The following is a 19,664-nucleotide window of genomic DNA, read 5'->3' on the forward strand; positions in this document are numbered from 1 at the left end:
ATTGCTACAAAACAAAAAAACATAAAACATAAAACAAAAAACAAAATCATATTTAGTGACCTTTTGTTTTATCTTAACACTTAAGTCCCCTTTTTAACCAAAAAAAGATTCTATTTTCACTTCCAAAATTGCTTGTTTACAAAAACGGATTTTACTATGAGTGAAGGTAGCGCAAATTAAATATAACTTTTTTTATTGAAGGAAAGGACAAGAACAGGGGCAGATCTAAGATGTAAAATGTGGTAGGGGCTTGCTCGAAATTTTTTTTACGGGTAATTTTGCTCTCTAAAATATAGAAATACATTTTAAATAAAAAAATTGTACTTAAAAGAAATAATAGGAGAACAACATGAGAAAAAAAAAAAGCAAAAATTTTCAGAAATTTTTGAGAAAAACTAATGAATAACATTATAAAATAAAGGAACATAAGAAAAAATAGAGAAAAAGAAAAAGAAAAAATGGGTAACAAAATAACCAAAATTGAAAATAAGGAGAAATAAGCATGTAAAACAATATAAAAATAGCACAAAATTCATTCAACTAGGGAAGTGGTGGGGAAGATAAAAACAGCAAACCAACTGAACCAGACATCATGTTGTTTATATGTGTTGGGGTAGTTAAATATATAAGAAAAACTTGCAAGGGCTCCAGCCCATGCAAGCCTTGAGCTGAATCCGCCCATGGACAAGAAGTATTTTATTAATTGAAGAAACATGAGGCCTTTGGTACACAAAGCCATCTACATAGATTTACTAGAATCTTCTAGCTTCATCAGTATCTCGGCAGCTGCGGACGAGTCAAATTTCTAATCTAATGAATTTCATTAGTGATTTGTTGAGAATTGAAATTCAGATGGGATTGAATTGAAATTGGTTACATGAAATTTGGAATACAAAATCGAACAAAACTACAAAGACCCAAGAACTGTGACATATTAACATAAAATAGTTTGACGATGTTTTGATAAGCAATGAAGATTTATGGGTAGTTGTTTTTTTTTGAAATCTTTTATTTATAAAGTATGAAGGAGATTTTAATAATTAATTTTTTTAAATTACTAAAAAAATTCGTAATTTATTAAATTTCACAAAATTAAATCTAATATATAAAAAATATTATCGCAATCTAAAAACAAATTTAAAAACAAAACCGCCCAAAAAAGTGTAGGAGAATAAAAAATTATAAACTTTAGACAAACTAGTAAAAATAAAATAAATAGTAAAATGTTCCGGGAGAATTACTATTATACCCTTGTGTGTGTCTTAGCCTAATAGGTTTCCTATTATGAGATAGATTAGCATCTCCGTAATAGATTAGGACTCCGAATCCTACAGAATTGTGGTTTTGTAATGCCTATATATAGGCCCCCATATCATTCAATAATACACAATTATTTCATCCTGAAACACGTTATCAGCACGTTGCTCTAAAACCCTGAACTTTTAGAGCCCTAGAAATTTTTTTCTCTTCTCCACCGCCGGCCACCGTCGTCTCTGGCCTCCGATATCTTCCCGTCGACGTTCCTCGTCGGCGCAGCCCCTGCTCGTCGTCGCTGCAGCCCCCCCCCCCCCCCGCTGCTACCCCTGCATCCCCGCGCGCAGCTCCCGCACGCTGCCCTGCCCTGCAGCCCCCGCATCGCAGCCCCTGCAAGCACGCACGCAGCCAGCCCCACAGCCCCGCACGCAGATTCTGTACTGCAGCCCTTGCGACCCCCCTGCTGCCCTGCAGCCCCTGCACGCAGCCTCCGCAGCCCCGCAGGGTCTCTTCCGCATTCGCTCCGCAAAAATATCTTTTTGCCCCGCAAGACCCCGCATCAGAGGATTCAAAATTGCTCCTCCCGCATATATACGCAAGGAACGCGAACTGCACAAGCAAACTCTTTGCTCAAGAGAAGCTATTCCCGTCTTCTCTACCCTTTTGGGCCTATGGCCTGACGAGCCTGATAGCCTTTTGGGCCTTTAAACTATTTTTTTTTCCTTTTTCTTTTCCTATTTCTTATTAAATCGTTTATTTACACGTTTTCGTTTTCTAACTATGTTTCACGTGCTTCCATAGGAAAAGTGATCACTCGTCGTACTATGGTGATGACATTCATGCCGAGATGGACGATACTTTTGTCATCTACATATGATTTTGATCGTATCCTCCCAAGATTTTTATGTCATCGAACGAAGATCGAAAAGGAATTCAACAAGCAACTTCATGCATGACGATCGATTTGCAGAGCAATTTACTTATATGCGGCCTATTTGGCAGACCAACAAGTATGTTTTTCTTAAAGTTGCTGCTTTTGAAGATATATATATAAATTATCGGGCGCTATTAGCCTTTTTCATGTCTTCTTTTCCGGCCTTTCTTATAACGCCGATGAGACCAAAGAGGGATATGATTCCCCTCTTGGTCGACGTTTTTCGTGTGACGGTCCTGGGGGAGTCACGTTATTATTTAAAAATGAAAATATCGATTTCGTGTGGTCGCCTGAGTGCACCGCTGTTTTGGGTGAGATCATGAGAATCGCCGATATGTATCGATTATTTTGTGACCATATACATCACAACCTTCTAATTCCGGTTACATACTTGAATAGTTTCAATTATTTGAAACCTATACAACCCTCGTTTCTTATGGATGCGTCGCCATCGCGACTGTTATTTGAATGTTTGAGTTTTCTTAAACTCATGTCTATAAACGATAATCTCAAGGTCTACGTACTCATCTATTTGAGTTGATTCATTACTCTGATGCAGCACTATTTGCTGACAAAAAGATCCCAAAAATAACGAATTCTATGGGACACACTTAAAAGTGATTTAATGAACGTCTATGACGTTGTATTATCAGAGTTGACATTGATGCATACTCCACATCAAAGAAACGCATGCCATTTTTGGCACCTGTATCTATTTCTTGAGGGAATTTTTGAGATGGAAACGTAACATTCTTTCATTCTCAAGTAAGCACATTTTTGAGCCTCAGGCTAAGGCTCCGCCCAATCCGATATGCAAGATTTTGTTGCTACAGACTTTTGATTAGTCAATCTATTTTGACTATGTCTTCTGCTTACTATTTTTCAAGTATGATGTTGGCATTGCCATGTTTCTTGTTCGACTTTAGCTTAAGTCGTCCATTGGAATTGGAAGCTTGTTTGTGTTGTATTAAATATTGGCATATTCTATAAAATTTCTCGTATTTCTTGTTTACAAGATTGACTCGTGAGAATTTTATTTGCCTTGGCTTAGCATGTATGGTCAACGTTTGCAACTCACGTGGTTTTTAAATTGGCCGCTTTTGGGTTACATGGGACCCCAATAGCACTATATTGTGATTTTGGACCTTAAAATTTGGAAAACGGACATCGGAACGTCAAAATTGACGTCGTTTTTTCCGGTTACTGTTCCGGCATTTCCGGAACGTTTTCCGGCGTATTCGCCGCCTTCCGACCATTTTCCGGCGTTTCCGGCACCGCCATCCGGTTCCGGACGGTGTTCCCTGTCGGACTTGAAGTTACGGCCTCCATACCGGCCAACTCCGGCCGCCGCCGGCCAGTTTTCCGGCGCTCGGTGCCGCCGGCTTCCGACGAGTTTTTCCGACGATTTTTTTTCCGTCGTTTCTTGTCATGTAATCCGCATATTTCAGCAGTTCTTGCTGCCAAGTTTTCTCAGTCCAAATTTCACCCGGTTTTGAGTTATATTGACATGGTTTTCCAGTTAATTTTCCGGTTTTCTCCAAGTCGTTTCATAGCTCAAATGATTTTATTATTATTGGTGACCACCCGCACCAATTGGATGGTTTTTACCACCCAAATTGTTTGGTATTCAACTGCTCCAATACCATGTTTTTCCAACTCTTGAGTTGAAGAATGTAGTTCTATTGCCATGTGATACATTCGATGGGATTGTCATTTGTTTCAATCCCCTCTCTTACAATATATCCTACGGCGTATTGTGTAGAGAAGTTCACTGCGTTGTTGACTCTCTTAATCTTCATTTTGAGAATGTCCCGCCGTGAAATCGAGTGTCTTGCTAATTGCGTAACCACCCACACTGTCCTACGGCGCAGGTAGTTGTTTTACGGATCTCGTGCGGAGATTGTGTTGTATATCTTCGTGCCTTGCTAAGTTTTAAAGGCCATTCATGCCAATGATGGATTTTCATCTTGATATTTGTGTTAAGAATGGAGAGGAATAAATCTGTCTGATTTCATTGACAGTATCTTTTTCAAGCTTCGACAGGAGCTTTGTTAGCTTGCAGACATAGTTTTGCTTGCCTGCAGCAGTAGTTTATGTAACTCAAGATTCTTTGAATCATGGGTTCGGTTTTACTGTCTTCTCGGTTTTAATATGATCATTTTTGGTCATTTTGAACAAGATATGATGATTCGAGTTCTTTGAAATTCACATTGGAGGACCACCTCACCCATGCTCCACACGGTGAGGTCAAGCCTATCCGTGCCATGCACGGTGAGGTCGAGCCTATCCGTGCCATGCACGGTGAGGCCGAGCCTGCCTATTTCGGCGGCTCCATGGCATTAAGGCCGTCGGTGGCGGCATCCCCTCCTTCACAGGAGCTTGTGATGCCTCCCGTGTCTTCTAATGCCTCCATGACAATCTCTGATGCCAATCGCTCATTTTGCAAAGCTTGTTCTTTTGCTAGATTTCAAGGAAGTCCTTATTTGCTAATGCTCCAACCGAGAACATTCCATTCTTACGAAGTGTTTAAGGTGACATTAGTGGACCCTATCCAACCGAATGCGGACATTTTTCGGTATTTTTATGGTATAGGTTAAGAGCATCGACGTGTTGGTCACACGTCGCTTTGCTTTCCACAAGAAACGCTGCATTCGCTAAAGTTTTTAGCTATGATCATCATCCTAAGGGCTCACCACCCTTCCTATCCTCTCAAATCTATTTGATTGGATATCGTTGGAGAGTTCACCTCCACGACTTTGATGATTTCGTTTTGCTTATCTACTGGGATCGTCGTTGAACATATTATTCTTTATGTTCATTCACTGCACGATCTAGCAGAGCTCGGACTTGGTTATGGGTACTAACCTGCCAATTTTTGCATGGAGATATGTAATGATGTTGCATGCAGCGACACTTATTCGTTTCAGACCCACAACTTGCCAAGCATTTAGTGCGTACCAGATGGTCACTGGATACGGTCCCAACGTTCTTTTCACTAACGCCTATTTGGTTAAAGTTATTTATGTGCCTCTATTGTAGCTATCTCAATGGGTCTACTTGAAATGATTAAGTATTCTGGTTGGTTATGATTTATGAATCACCAACACTTGTCCGCTATTTCCAATCTACAACCGTTGATCTCTATCCTGCGATATTAGCAGACGGCTACTTTGATGAGACATACTTCCCGTCGTTAGGGGGAGATATGGAATGCTCCCATTCTGGTTTTAACGCCAGGAATTGACGTGGTGTGGCACTATGTCTCATTAAGATCCCACACTACTCAAAGTGAGAAAATGTGCAAGGCATTATCGACCTCCAGAAAGTCAAAGATTCGATGCTCAATGACTCTACCGATATTGCAAAAGTGACGAGATCGCATATAAATGCTGTGATGTGCCGGTAAGGTTGGAACTCTCAGAATATGAGAGAATTTCATATGACCTGGTCCTAGCACCGTTGGCACCATCCCTGACAGTGGGAAGGAAGCCGGCGATGGCACCATCGTACGCTGTGGTGTTGTCGGCGCCCGTGGCATTGCACCACAAAACAAGGGCGGCAAACGCAAAGATGGACTAGTAAGGGTCATAGCTTCGGTCTTGGCTCCTGCCTAGATGAGGGGGAGACCATTATTCTCTAGAATCAAAACTAGAAAGAAGCGAAGTGCGTAGGCACAAGTATTTCGCCCATCATCAAGAGATATTCTCTAAACATGCGTATCAACTAAGTTTATGTGGGACGCTACAGACTCCTTTTGTTGATGTTAGAGAAGAATAGAAATCTCACGAATTGATCGTATACAGCGCGCGCATGTGTTTAATGTATTGATCTCCCATGATTGATTATGTATTCGCTTATGCTCTTATTCCGTTGTAAAGCATCAACGATGAGCAACTTGACCGAAGTGGAAAGAATCAATACAGGCTGAACTAGACTTGTTATGTTGGTCGTTGTTTGTAAGTGTAATGAGAAAGATGAAGTCATGCAATATATGCAGGACTTATGGCGCAAAGATTGTCTCATTATCCTAGTATTGAGTACGATGAGTTATATTCTCTCGTTATGGACATAATTGCTTTCCGCTACTTGATCAGTAGTAGTGTCCATGAAAACTGATTTGCAGCATATGATAGTGGTCATAGAATATCTGTAAAGGGATCTTGACGCAGATATGAGAGTGCCCGAGGGACTTTAAATGCCTTCAGACCACGGAGAGCTTATGTAATCAGATTGCGACGTTCGAGAGAATGTAGTTCAATCGGTTGCAAGAACTCATACCCATATGTGTTCATATGAAGCTAATTCTTGATTCTATATTCCATCTAAGTATAGATGATGAAGAGATTCAATGAGCTATACATTCATACATGCTAGTGTTGTTGGGACACTATTGCTTTCATTATGACGTGATTAACTATGCGCCTATGCATTGTCATTGGACTTGCATTGCTTCTTTGACATGGGTTTAGTTCTACACTTAGTGAACCAACACAAATCCTATCCACACCAACGCCGCCAGCAGCTCCAGCAACATCAACATACGCCTTGGTGTATCAGTCGACACTAGTAGCGTAGAGGATGCGTACGGTTCCATCTTGGACCAAAATCAGTCCTTCATTGGTCCATTCCCCCATTCTTTTCGCGAAAAACACATTAAATGTGACAAATCAGAATCTGTCCAGTTTCGTAGGTCAACTTCAACGATTCCTACATGACAGCTCGCTTGATGAAATATGGTGAAATTGGTACCGTTGGAAAGGTCTATGTGTCTACTTTCCAGGGACACTAACCATTCGTTCATAGCTATCATATTGAGTGAGTTATGGCCGTTTTAGCAAAGTAGGACAGTCCTGTCCGGAAATTTGCAAGTCAGTCAACTTCGACAGAGCATTGTGAACTGCTCCGATCGGATGAGGTTGTGAACCTTATGTCACTGGAACGCCACGGGTGTCTACTTTTCAGAACATTTTACGGTTCGCTGATACCTATTTTGACGAAGAAGTTATGGCCGTTTAAGTAAGTGAAGGTTATTCTACCCGAGAATCTGATTTTCATTGCAAACTCTTGTTTTGAGTTGTTATGCAATCTTGTTTCCTAAGATCTAAGTTTGGCTAAGTATAGCATGGATGATCTAAGGATGTGTGGCTAGATTAATGATTAATCATTAGCCCAAGACTACGTTTGAGAAGCATGTAATGAATGTTGTGTACGTTGTTCTTTGTACTCCATGATTATGACACTAATCAGGGGGAGTTGTTTCGTAGACTTCAGGGGGAGTCTACCTCACATGATGCTATCAAATGTAGACGGTGCGTTGTGCTCTTTTTCCCTTCGATCAAGCTTTTGTTTTTAACCAAGAGGTTTTTATTTTGCTTGACAAGGTTTTTACCGAGGCAACGATGTGTGCACCATGCAACCTAGGCATGCGACACAAGGGGGAGTGTTCCGGGAGAATTATTATTCTACCCTTGTGTGTGTCTTAGCCTAATAGGTTTCCTGTTATGAGATAGATTAGCATCTTCGTAATAGATTATGACTCCAAATCCTACGGAATTGTGGTTTTGTAATGCCTATATATAGGCCCCCATATCATTCAATAATACACAATTATTTCATCTTGAAACATAAAATAGATTTTACCAACTAACCGTGAAATATAAAAGCACCCGAAAACCCTGAGAGTTGAACCCTTTAGGATTCGCGCAGCTGCCTCCTTCTCTCTTTCGGCCTCCTTCCCACTCAGAGGCTCTCCTCTTCTCAGAGTTTAAGGTCTTCTATCCCTCCGCCCATTACATTCAGGTACGACTAAACTACAAATCCTCTGAATTCCTTATCCTAGTTCTTCGATTTTGTCAAATTTGTTTTTGCTGGTATTTGTATCTCATCTTACAAACTCCATATGCTTCACTCAACCTCACACCCCAATATATTTCATGTACCCACTCATTTACGTCACCTAGTAATCCGTATAGAGATGTTAATTCGTGTTTTTATTATATTTTTCGGGTGATTTTGCTTTTCGTTTTAGTTTGTAAGGTTGTGCTGTTCAAGTATTATTGATTCGAATCGCATCTAACTGTTGATTAAATTGGTATTGATATTGTGATTCTAGAAAGCTATATCTGTCCTCGTCAAATGAACTGTGCAATAAGTATTTATTGATAGGATGCTTGACTTACAGAATGATTTTCGTTGTTTTTTCGGGAATATGTGCAATTTTCTTGGCTCTTGCTTGAATTACAGAAGTATTTTCATAGTTTTTTTTCTGAGTTTTTAGCTGTTAAGCATCCTTGTGAAGTCGTGATTCTATGGTGAGATGTTAAAGTTTCAGATGGTCCTGATTAAGTTTCTTTTCTATTCTTTGAAGTGTCAAAGTCGGTGCACTTTAAGATGCAGTCCAGTGAAGGTCCTAGTTCCATGGAAGTCGAGGCAATTGCAAATGGAGCCGGTTCAGCTTCTGGGACATTGCCACCAATGCCGAGATTCAAGGCATTAAAGGCTCATGAGATGTCTGATGGGCAAGTTCAGTTGAGGAGGGTCTCTGTTCCACCACATCGTTACACACCACTGAAGAAAGCATGGATGGAATTGTACACCCCAATTTATGAGCAGATGAAGATAGACATCCGTATGAATCTGAAGGGCCGCAAAGTGGAGTTGAAGACCAGACGTGACACACCTGACATTAGTCATCTCCAGAAGTGTGCGGACTTTGTTCAGGCCTTCATGCTGGGATTTGATGTCATAGACGCCATTGCCCTTCTGCGGTTGGATGAGCTTTATGTGGAGTCCTTTGAGATCAAGGATGTCAAAACACTTAGAGGTGAGCACTTGTCTCGTGCTATAGGCAGGCTGTCAGGGAAAGGAGGTAGAACAAAATTCGCGATTGAGAATGCGACAAAGACTAGGATTGTGATAGCAGACACAAAGATCCACATATTGGGATCTTTTGCAAACATAAAGGTCGCCAGAGACTCTCTTTGCAACCTTATCCTAGGATCCCCTGCTGCTAAAGTGTATTCAAAACTAAGAGCTGTTACTGCTAGATTGGCAGAAAGGTTTTAGATTGGGGATGAGTATGCATTTGTGTTGTGCATTTTTATTGTCCATTTATAATTTCTAGTATTCTTAAGATGAGTATTGCGGGACAACAGAATGAAAGAGTTTTAGGAGATTTTTGTTCCTTCAGAAGAAATGACATCTTGTAAGATTTCTTACTGCTGGAAGCTTTTTGTTAAAACTACATTTGGTTAAATCTGCATTTTGTTTGACTGAGAAGTTATATTGGGTATTTGAGATGGTTAACTTGTTCTGGGAAACTCTAGAATTCTCCATTACTGTGCCCTTGGTTCTGGCAGGCCAGTGTTTTATGATTGGTGAATTTGGCAATAGATTTGATGTTAAACTGGTGTGGTGGTTTTAACATTTATCCCGGGTGAATTACTCTTTTTTAACTTTTATATTGTAGATTTGATGTAAAACTCACTGATTGAATGCTTTGGTCAAGTCTAACAGAATCTTGGCTACCCATTTCTCAGCTTAAGTTTTACTTTTGCCGTAGCTTTGGTTGGACGCATCAAGATAAAGTTTGTAGTTTTGTACTGAAGGATGAGCATTTCAGAGCGTTAATAGACTGACAACCTCTTGTATACTCGAATTAGCATTCTTGAATATGCCCAAAAGAAAAGTAGTTTTTACCAAGTTAATTGTACAGTAAATCCGTTTGAGAATTGAGATTGCTTTGTTGCAAATTTATGTGATGAAAACAGGTGAAAAGTAGGAAAATTTATTTAAACAGTACCTCAACCATCGGTCATTCTAACCTTTAGTATCTCACATTTAGAAACTATTACATATTCACATTTGTATCTCAAGTCTCCATCTTAACCCAATTTTGGTTCCTTTCGTCATCTAACACCGTTAGTGGCTCCATTTTTCACACCAATTTTTAAGGGCATGTTGTCACTTTATTATCCTCCGATTTCAACTTCTATTAAAAAAGAGGTTGATTAATATATATAATTTCATAACAAAATAAATTAACATTTTTTTTTTGCTTTTAAAACATTTAAATGCCTATGATAGAGCTTTTGAGCATTTTTATTGTAACCAATGTTCTAAATATCGGATATATCGGTAATATTTAGAATCCGATACGATATTCTCATATTGGTTGAAGTTATCGGTTAACGGTCAAATATTGATCAAACTCCGATTTATCGAGTCAAAATCAGATTGACCCAATTTTTTAAATAAAAAAAATCTTTTTTTTTCTTCTCTTTTTTTAAATATTTTTATTTGTTTTTCATTACATATATATAATTATTATCTATATTTAATTTTTATTAAAATGACATCGTTTAGAGAAATATAGCCCATGTAACTAATGAAATATGAGGATCAAGATAAGAAGGATGATATTCATAGAGTTTGAGTTTGAATTCAATGATAAGAGAGTTTATGATGAATTTTGAGCTCAACCAATCATTTTTAGACATATTGTTTTATTATTTGGTGCTGTTGCATATATTATATTGTCAAAAGATTAAACTATTTTTATTTTCTTAGTTTATTAAGTACCGATTGAATTATAAATTTATAAATATTATAAGTTTAATTAAAAATAAGCAAATCCAATAAACCCCGATATATCATTTTATCCCTCAACTGATACGATGCCGATAAGATTACCCTTCAACAGCTAACTAGCTTGTTTGTAATAGTTATTCTAAATAAATGATGTTAATTTATTTTGTTATGAAATGAAGTGACGAAAATGCTTTTGAAAATTAGTGTGAGATGAAGCCACTAACGGTATTAGTTGACGGAAGGAACCAAAACATAGGCTAACATAAAGACTTGAGGTATTGATGTGATAGTTTCCAAATATAAGATACTAAATGTTAGAATGATTTATAGTTGAGATACGTTTAGCGAAAATCTCCGTAATAAATATTAACCGGAGGAGGCCAAAAAATTTGACCCACAAGAAGGTGAATTAGTTGTGGGTCCGATCCATAAACCCCAAGAAAGCGGGACTACGTTTTTGGGGCGGGGGTTCGTTTGAAGAAGAAGAAGAAGAAGAAGAAGAAGAAGAAGAAGAAATATCTACAACTAAATTCCCCCAGCTGAGTTCATTTCAGTTGATATGTCTGTGTGAGCTTCGAAGCAAAATAAAGATGGGGCTACACTCACTTTCGACTTCTGCTTCCTTAAGCTTCTGGAACTTGTTTCTCAATCCCAGAAACCCAACTCTTCACCAATTTGGGTTCCTCTCAACAACTTTTGCTTCTCCTCTGCGCACCTCTTCAGTAAGTTCAATTTCTTCATTCTTTACTCTTATAACAAATGCACTTATCAACGCTTAGGCTCCTGTGATAATTTAGAATAAGATATACATGTACCCCTTTCTGAGTTATGTCTCAGACTTGTTTTCTCTAGTTAGAATATGGTGGATTTCCTTTTTCCGTAGCAATAAGGATGGTACTAAAGCATTTACTTTGAGATGGGAAATCAGTTTTCAATAATGGTTCTTTCCAATCAGTTGCATATATAACTAAATATTGATGTAAGGATCCAGTTGCCACTCTTTGTTGTGAAAGTTCTAGTCTTTAGTGACATTGGCATTGCCAATCTATTGGTCTTTTAGGCAGTAGTTCAAAGCACAACCCTGACTGGTTGATGGATTTGGTCAAGTTCATACAGGATAAAAAATGATATAGGCTGATGAGATTGGTGACCTCTCACCAAAGTATGCATTGTTAGATCATGAATCAGAATATCGTGTTTCTTTAGGGTTTGTGTTTTACCTGGGATCTCTTGCACTACAGCATAGAGTACTGATAAGTTTCTTGATGTACTGTGCTGAATCAGAAGCCTATCATGATTCCTTCCTTTTTTTTGTTTTTGAAAAGCAAACGTGCATGTTAGAAGTATGATCCAAATGCACTACTGTATATACCTTTCATTCTTCCACTCCATTACAGACCCAAATGCATCTGTTAAAAGACATTTACGTACATTCTTGTTCTTCAGATCTAATGAATGAGTAGTTTTGATAAGAAAATAGGGTTGAGGTTATGAACCGTGACTGGAGACAGTTGTACTGGATTCCTATGATCTAAGATGCAAGGAGTATATCATACATGTAGTTACATTTGGTTCATTTTTAGATACCATTAAAGTAGAAGATGTCACAACTCTCAGGTAATCTCTTAAAACATAAAATAAGAGACTCTTGGTTCATTTTAGATGCATGGTTTCTAAATAGAAGAAGACGGTTTAGGAGATGACCTGAGAGTTGTGAGTTGTGAGTTGTGATATCACCCAGGTTTTGTATTGTTTTTGGTGAAAGGAGCAGAATTTATGTATCATAACTTGAAATGGAGTAACAACCACTGTTTTGTGTTGTTTGATCTTGGAAGCGTTTAAGTCTATCTGTACTTCGAAAAAAACTGATCTGGTGTCTGTTAGTCTCTCGTCGTATGCTATGCAGCTATTTATTCAACCTCAATGTATAATAAAATTGTTAACGTAATAAGTAGTGATGAAATTCTCGTCAGCCTCAGAGTGAGGTGCCCGTTAATACATAGAGAAATTCTTCTTTTACAGTGAAAAGTTGATGACTTACAAAGGAGCTCAAATAGTTTACCTTTTGCAATGCTTTCCCAAGTATATAATATTATGATTCTTGTTAACGTCTACCTTGACTATTTTCTATTTATCATTAATATGACCGTCTTTAACAACTTCCTTGCCAATCCTGTGCTGCTATTGAAGTTTTTTATGGTAATTTGTCAAGGAAGCCATTCAAAACCAAATTTGATACAGATCATATGTTTCCATTCCTGTATATACCCAAAAAATTAGAAAAGCAATTGTTTTTCTTTTCCTAATTACGCTGGTACCTAGAAAAAATGCTTTCTAAACACTTCCTCTTGGCTCTATGCTTCTGCTCTGCTATTTGTCCCCACCTCCCTTCCTACTGCCACCATTACACATATATAGGACTCTAACTGAATAGTGTTGTAATTTGAGAAAATGAGAAACAGATTCTTTTTATTCTATTGTCGTTGCGTATTGGGGTTTCTCCAGTATTTCTTTAGTTTTTTAGGTTTCCTTACAATCTTAGAGATGATTACAATGACGCATCTCACACAAGTCTGCTTTATATTAGTTATACTGTGTACCTGTCCAATAATGTGTACTGATAAATTGATAGATTCTGTTTGTATCATATAGTTTCTGACTGGCAAACAAAATTGTACTTGTTTTTTTTTTTGGTCTGAACAGAATTGTACTTGTGATAATGGCAAAAAGTCTTATCTTTGTCTCATTAACTTGAACTTTTTATTTTCTTGTTCATAAAGAAGTACTACTACCTTGACTGTAGAGCTCAGTTTATGTCCAGAGAGCATGCAAAATTGGTCGTCAAAGATCAGTATGCGGAAGAGTCAGTTGTAGCTTACTAAAAGTGGAAGAGGACATAAATGATGAGTCATGCGAACTAGTCAGTGGAATTGAACTTTCAGTTGGCGAGGGTGAAGATAGCATCAATGCTCATCTCTTCAAAGCAGTGAAAAATAATAATGGAACTGGTATATTGCTCTTGTCTGATATCTTTGGGTTTGAAGATTCATCCACAAGAGAGTTTGCGTACCGTGTTGCTTGAAATGGTTATAAGTATGTTGCTTCACCTTGAGCTAGTACATTTTAATGATTGCATATATCAGTTTCTTTCTTGTGGCAAGGGATTGTTTATTCAAATATTATTAATTAATTATTACTGACTGGTTCTGTAAATTTCGCTTATAACAGCATTTGGTGTTTACAGAACTTTTGTATATTCCACATAATTACTCTCCATTTCTTAAAAAATTGCAGTGTGTTACTTCCAGACCTATTTCGTGGAGATCCATGGACAAAGCACAAACCAAAGACTTTGTTTGATGAATGGATTGTGAAACAAGAACCTCAGAGGATTGCAAAAGATATTGCCACATCGACAAAGTGGATGGTGGACGAATTTTTGGCTATAGGAATCTCAAAGAAGCTTGGTTTGGTTGGTTTTTGCTTTGGTGGTGGCAAAGTAATTGATGAGCTAGCCAGGGACCAGGGTGCTTATTTTGGTATTGGGGTCTCCTTTTATGGAACAAGGATCGACCTCAGTGTAGCTTCTGATGTTAAGGTTCCCGTATTGTTTATCTCAGGGGACAATGACCCACTTTGCCCAGTCAATGTCCTGGAGAACACTGAGAAAATCATTGGTAGGGTGTCTAGGCTGGTGACTTTCAAGGGAAGAGGTCACGGGTTTGCCCACCGACCTCAGTCTGCTGAAGAAGATGAAGATGCAGAGAAGGCTTTCCTGATTATGAGAAATTGGCTCAATGATGGCTTGGTTGCACTAACTGAATGATAGACGTCCTCTCAACACTTGTGTGTATTTTGATCAAAGACAAAAAAGCTCAGTTCCTGATGGGAGTGATGGCAGTGATTGAAGCCATCATTGTAATATATGCTATGTACAGCAGTTCATGTTTGGTGAAGATGCCGCTTAGCTTTGGTAGTAAAGACTCCAGGCAAAATATATGCTTCTCAAGTTACGATACTTCTGTCTCTCTGCTTCTTAGTTCTTATAATAATAAGCTGCTAGTTTCAGAAGTTTATTGTTATCCTTTCTGTGACACTTTATTTGTACATTTCAGAAACGCTACTAAAATCTTGTTTTAAGAGAATTGAGGCCAGTATGCAGATTCAAATCTGTTGTCTCTTTGAGATACAAAAAGGAAATAGATACCCCACGTGGAAAAGACAATAATGAATATTGGAAGAAAAATATACTCATATTAGGAAGATATATACTCGGAAGCATATAGTGAAGGTAATAGAGAATGGTTTAGAGTAAGGAGAGATACTAAAGAATGTGCTTGGAGCATCTCTGTGAGTAAAACCGAAACATTTCCATGTGAAAAACTAAGATCAGTTTAGAAATCAATCATATCATTATGAGAAGGTACATTTATGTGCTTCCTTTGAGCTCCTCTTCGACTTGTTCTTTAAATATTTCTTTCTTTCGTCGTGCAAACTTTGACCGCAATAAGATCTCAGTTTCCTATTGATCTGCATGATTTCCTTGACTGAATGAAAGTACTTGTATCTCCTCACTCAAGAATCAATCGCATCAAGGCATTCAACCATCTCTAAAATTAAAGGCATGCTCATCAGCAACCGTTACGAGAGAGAAGGCCTCCCATGCATGTATATATCTTTCAAGGTCTACAACTCTGTGCACGTTATTTGCGCTGCGCAATGCCGCCAAGGCCAACTGCCAAGGATGGAACACTGAACAAGTTAAATTAGATGAAATCAAGAGAGATTAAAACCAGAATTAGTGTATATACTTGATATTCAACTATCTATTACAAACTTATGGTGATGCTCTTATATAGAGATGATAGTACAACTATTCTACTAATATACAATTGAGAATTTATTGATGCATTGAACACATTGATAGTTTTGTCAATGGTAAAGATTTAAAGGCTTGTATGTCAAGGATTGTGTGCTATTATTGATGTGACTTCTTTGTTGGTATGCTATGTTGTTTCACATTAGCATGTTTATCTTTAACACTCCCTCTCAAGTTGGCGCATACACATCAATCATGCCTAACTTGGTAAGTGAATCATAAAAAACTTTTATGGAAACACCTGCCAGCTGCTCTTGTGTGGGAACAAAATGAAAGCTGATGAGATTGACATCTAGCTTTTCTTTTATGAAGTGACGATCAACCTCTACATGTTTAGTGCGATCATGTTGTACTGGATTTTGTGAGATATCAATTGCTGCCCGTTGTCACAGTACCGTTTCATGATACTTTTTAATTTGGCACCCAAATCAAGTAACAGGTTTCTCAGCCATAGTATCTCATACACACCATGAGCCATACCTCTGTATTCAGCTTCTGCACTGGATCGTGCCACAACTGTTTGTTTCTTGCTCTTCCATGTACCAAATTTCCTCCCATAAATGTGAAGTAACCTGATGTTGACCGTCTGACTATGATATTTTCAGCCCAATCTACATCTGTGAAGCCACATACTTCAAGAGTATTGTTGTGTTTAGAAAATATCACTCCTCTCCCCGGAGCTGACTTCAAGTACCTTAAAATTCTCACAACACCATTCATGTGATCCTCACTCGGATTATGCATGAATTGACTTACCACACTTACTGCATATGCAAGATCTGGTCTAGTATGAGTCAAGTAAATCAATCGCTCAACTAGTCTCTGATAACAAGCTAGATCAGTAGGTATCTGATCTGGATATTCTGCTAAATGATGATTTTGCTCAATAGGAGTGTCAACAGGTGTGCAATATAACATGTCTATTTCTGCGAGTAGATCGAGGATATACTTTTTCTGACACAAGTAGATCCATTCACTTCCCCTGGCTACCTCAATGCCTAAGAAGTACCTTAGTTCACCAAAGTCCTTCTCAAACTCAGAGGCTAACTGTTTCTGTAATCTATCCATCTCCACAGTGTCATCACCAGTTATTACCATATCATCAACATAGATAATCAAGGTTGTAATATTTCCTTGTTGATGTTTGAGAAAGAAAGTATGGTCTGAATTACTGTGCTTGTAACCAACCTTCCGTATGAACTATGAGAATCTTCTAAACCAAGTACAAGTTGACTGTTTGAGGCCATATAGGGATTTTCTTAATTTGCACACAAAGTCACTAGGTGATGTAACTACATATCCACGTGGAAGACTCATGTATACCTCCTCGGTTAACTCTTTATGAAGAAATATGTTATTGACATCAAATTGCCGAAGTGGCCAGTTTGAACTTGCAGCCAATGAGAGCAGGACCCGAATAGTATTCATTTTAGAAACGAGAGCAAATGTCTCATCATAATCTATACCATATGTCTGAGTGAACCCCTTTGCTACAAGTCGTGCTTTATACCGGCTCATTGATCCATCGGCATTATGTTTTACTATAAACACCCAGCGACAACTTACAACCTTTTTTTCATCTGGTGGAGGACCAAGTTCCCATGTATTGTTCTTCTGCAACGCTTCCATCTCTTCCTCCATTGCTTTTCTCCATTTTGGGTCATCCAATGCATCTTGCACTTTGTTAGGTACTGATACAGCAGATATTTGATTCATAAATGATTCATATGACTTGGATAATCTTCTAGTTGACATATAATTAGCTAGTGGATACATAGATTTGGCTTGTAGAGTAAGTTCATATCTTTTAGCTTGGACCACGAGTAGACATATTTGGTAACACATATTGACCACTGTTAGACTCACTACTACTGATATAAGTAGACAGACTAACCTCTTGAGTATGATCTTCGGTAACAGGGAGATGTGAGTCAGGGGTAGGAGTGATGACATGAGGGGCCGGTTCTGGTACCTGGATGTTTGGAGGCTTGCAATCCGAACCTACTCTACAAGCCACCAATCCTCCACAAAAATATCCGGCACATGAATCTTGTTAAGATCTTGACATGTTGCTCCAGCACGGATTACAAGGGTAATGAATTCAAAGCTATAGTTTTTGAGTATATGTCCAATGGAAGTTTAGAAGAGTGGCTGCATAGAGAAAACCAATCAAGGAGTCTGAATTTTCTTCAAAGACTGAATATTGCCGTTGATATTGCGTCTGCATTGTGTTATCTCCATGGTCATTGTGAGCCACAGATCATTCACTGCGACATGAAGCCAAGCAATGTTCTTCTTGATGATGACATGATTGCTCGGATTAGTGATTTTGGGTTAGCAAGACTCGTGCCACCGACCATGGTGTCCTCCGAAAACCAGAGTAGATCAACAGTTGGGATAAAGGGAACCATTGGCTATGCTGCTCCAGGTAATAATCGTGTTCCTAAATGTTATTTTCACTATTTTTTATTTAAGATGAAATATGAACATGGACAAACGTACGTAGGAGCATATCATGGTAACTTATAATTAACATGACACTGACAAACTAAAATTTCAAGCCCTAAAATTTATCAACATAAAATAGATGATTACATCTAGAAATGACATAACTGATCAATACTTTAAGGATCAAAAATATATCGATGATCGATGGAAACTGAATGTCTTCCTATCTCAACCCAGCAGTGAAATTTAGTTGTTTACAGTCAAACAACACCAACCGCTGACCATAGAAATGTTTCCAACTTGTCATGCTAGTCTGATAAACAATGAAACTCTCAAAAATAAAAATAGTTGGTTCCAGATTGCACTCGAAAACTGATATACTTGATTGTTTTATGAATTCCAGAGTATGCAGTTGGTGTTGAGCCATCAAAACAAGGGGATGTTTATAGCTATGGGATCCTTGTGTTGCAATTGTTCACAGGAAGAAGACCCACTGATGAAATGTTTGTAGATGGTTCCAATATACATACTTTTGTTAAGACGGCCATACCAGGAAGAATCATGCAGATTGTGGATCCTATTCTTATTGCCACCCTAGAAAAGACTGCAAATTCATCAACCAGAAACAATACAGTGATCAACATCCGTGGTACCAACAATGAAATCAATGCTGTTGAAGATGAAATTGACAGTGAGAATCTAAGCACGATGAGAGATAACGTGTGGAAGTGCATACTTGCAATCCTTAGGATTGGACTTGCATGCTCAGAAGAATCGCCACGGAATAGGATGTCTATGGAGGAGGTCCATAGGGAGCTACACCATCTGAAAATTGCTTACACTAGTGTTGACATCAGTCGTGAGAGGCTAAGAAGAAGCTAATCAAACAAGAGCTGCTGTTACAGAAAATATACATGACATGGACTGGTATGCCTCCTCTTTCGGTTTGTTTGCATTTCTTTTTATATATTCAATCTTTCGTTCCCTAATTATGACTACATAATCCACAGGTTTTTGTTTAATTTTGTACGTACAGTATGTCATGGGAAGCGAGGTATCAATATAGTTGCTTGTACTACTGGAAACGTCTAAAGGAAAGAAGAAATTTGTCTGCAAGTGTAGAAGAAATAAGTTGTATCTACTAACTTGTGTTCGCTAGCTTGATTTTGAAACTGCTAGGATATGAATTGTAACTTGTGTAGATCTCACAAAAAAATGGTGAGCAGAAATGCTAGAGATTTGTTTGTTAATAATGTGTAATAAGTGATGCATGTAACTAAATTTCTGGAGACTTTTCAGAAAAGACAAACCACTCCAATTATGTAAGTAATTGGGAAACTTAATAATAAACCATGCCAAATGAAGAATATCTTTAATCATTTGCTCTGAATCTATGTGATTATTAGCAGTGCATAGTAATTTTAGTAGCCTTGATGATTATATGATCCCCTAATTATATAAGAATGTGATGTTGAAGATTATGTGTTGAATTTTGAGATGAAACAAGAAGATGAAAGTTTATAGTTTCAACTCAATTGTATTTCTCTTGATATATTTCAT

The 19,664-nt window shown here is 38.1% G+C and overlaps 3 protein-coding genes across 3 annotated transcripts; all 3 read left to right on the plus strand.

Annotated features, from left to right (window-relative positions):
- Nucleotides 1-7,883: 7,883 nt before the first annotated feature.
- On the plus strand, nt 7,884-9,507 carry LOC126794514 (uncharacterized). The gene is made up of 2 exons (XM_050521258.1): nt 7,884-7,987; nt 8,556-9,507. The coding sequence occupies exon 2, from the start codon at nt 8,579-8,581 to the stop codon at nt 9,251-9,253; it is 675 nt and encodes a 224-aa protein (XP_050377215.1). The 5' UTR covers nt 7,884-7,987; nt 8,556-8,578; the 3' UTR covers nt 9,254-9,507.
- Nucleotides 9,508-11,283: 1,776 nt separating this feature from the next.
- On the plus strand, nt 11,284-14,807 carry LOC126795245 (uncharacterized). The gene is given in 3 exon segments (XM_050522087.1): nt 11,284-11,499; nt 13,599-13,870; nt 14,072-14,807. Coding segments are annotated over 3 exon segments (936 nt in total). The 5' UTR covers nt 11,284-11,367; the 3' UTR covers nt 14,604-14,807.
- Nucleotides 14,808-17,699: 2,892 nt separating this feature from the next.
- Nucleotides 17,700-18,986, plus strand: LOC126795758 (probable LRR receptor-like serine/threonine-protein kinase At3g47570). The gene is made up of 2 exons (XM_050522523.1): nt 17,700-18,084; nt 18,508-18,986. The coding sequence occupies exons 1-2, from the start codon at nt 17,700-17,702 to the stop codon at nt 18,984-18,986; spliced, it is 864 nt and encodes a 287-aa protein (XP_050378480.1).
- Nucleotides 18,987-19,664: the final 678 nt, after the last annotated feature.

This window comes from Argentina anserina, chromosome 5 (genome assembly GCF_933775445.1).
Source record: "Argentina anserina chromosome 5, drPotAnse1.1, whole genome shotgun sequence".
Lineage (NCBI taxonomy): Eukaryota > Viridiplantae > Streptophyta > Magnoliopsida > Rosales > Rosaceae > Argentina > Argentina anserina.

Excerpts from the sequence above, each read along its gene's own strand:
- LOC126794514 (XM_050521258.1), top strand. The coding sequence starts at position 8,579 with ATGCAGTCCAGTGAAGGTCCTAGTTCCATGGAAGTCGAGGCAATTGCA.
- LOC126795758 (XM_050522523.1), top strand. The coding sequence starts at position 17,700 with ATGAATCTTGTTAAGATCTTGACATGTTGCTCCAGCACGGATTACAAG. Across the intron at positions 18,085-18,507 it reads CATTGGCTATGCTGCTCCAG|AGTATGCAGTTGGTGTTGAG; the intron begins GTAATAATCGTG and ends TATGAATTCCAG.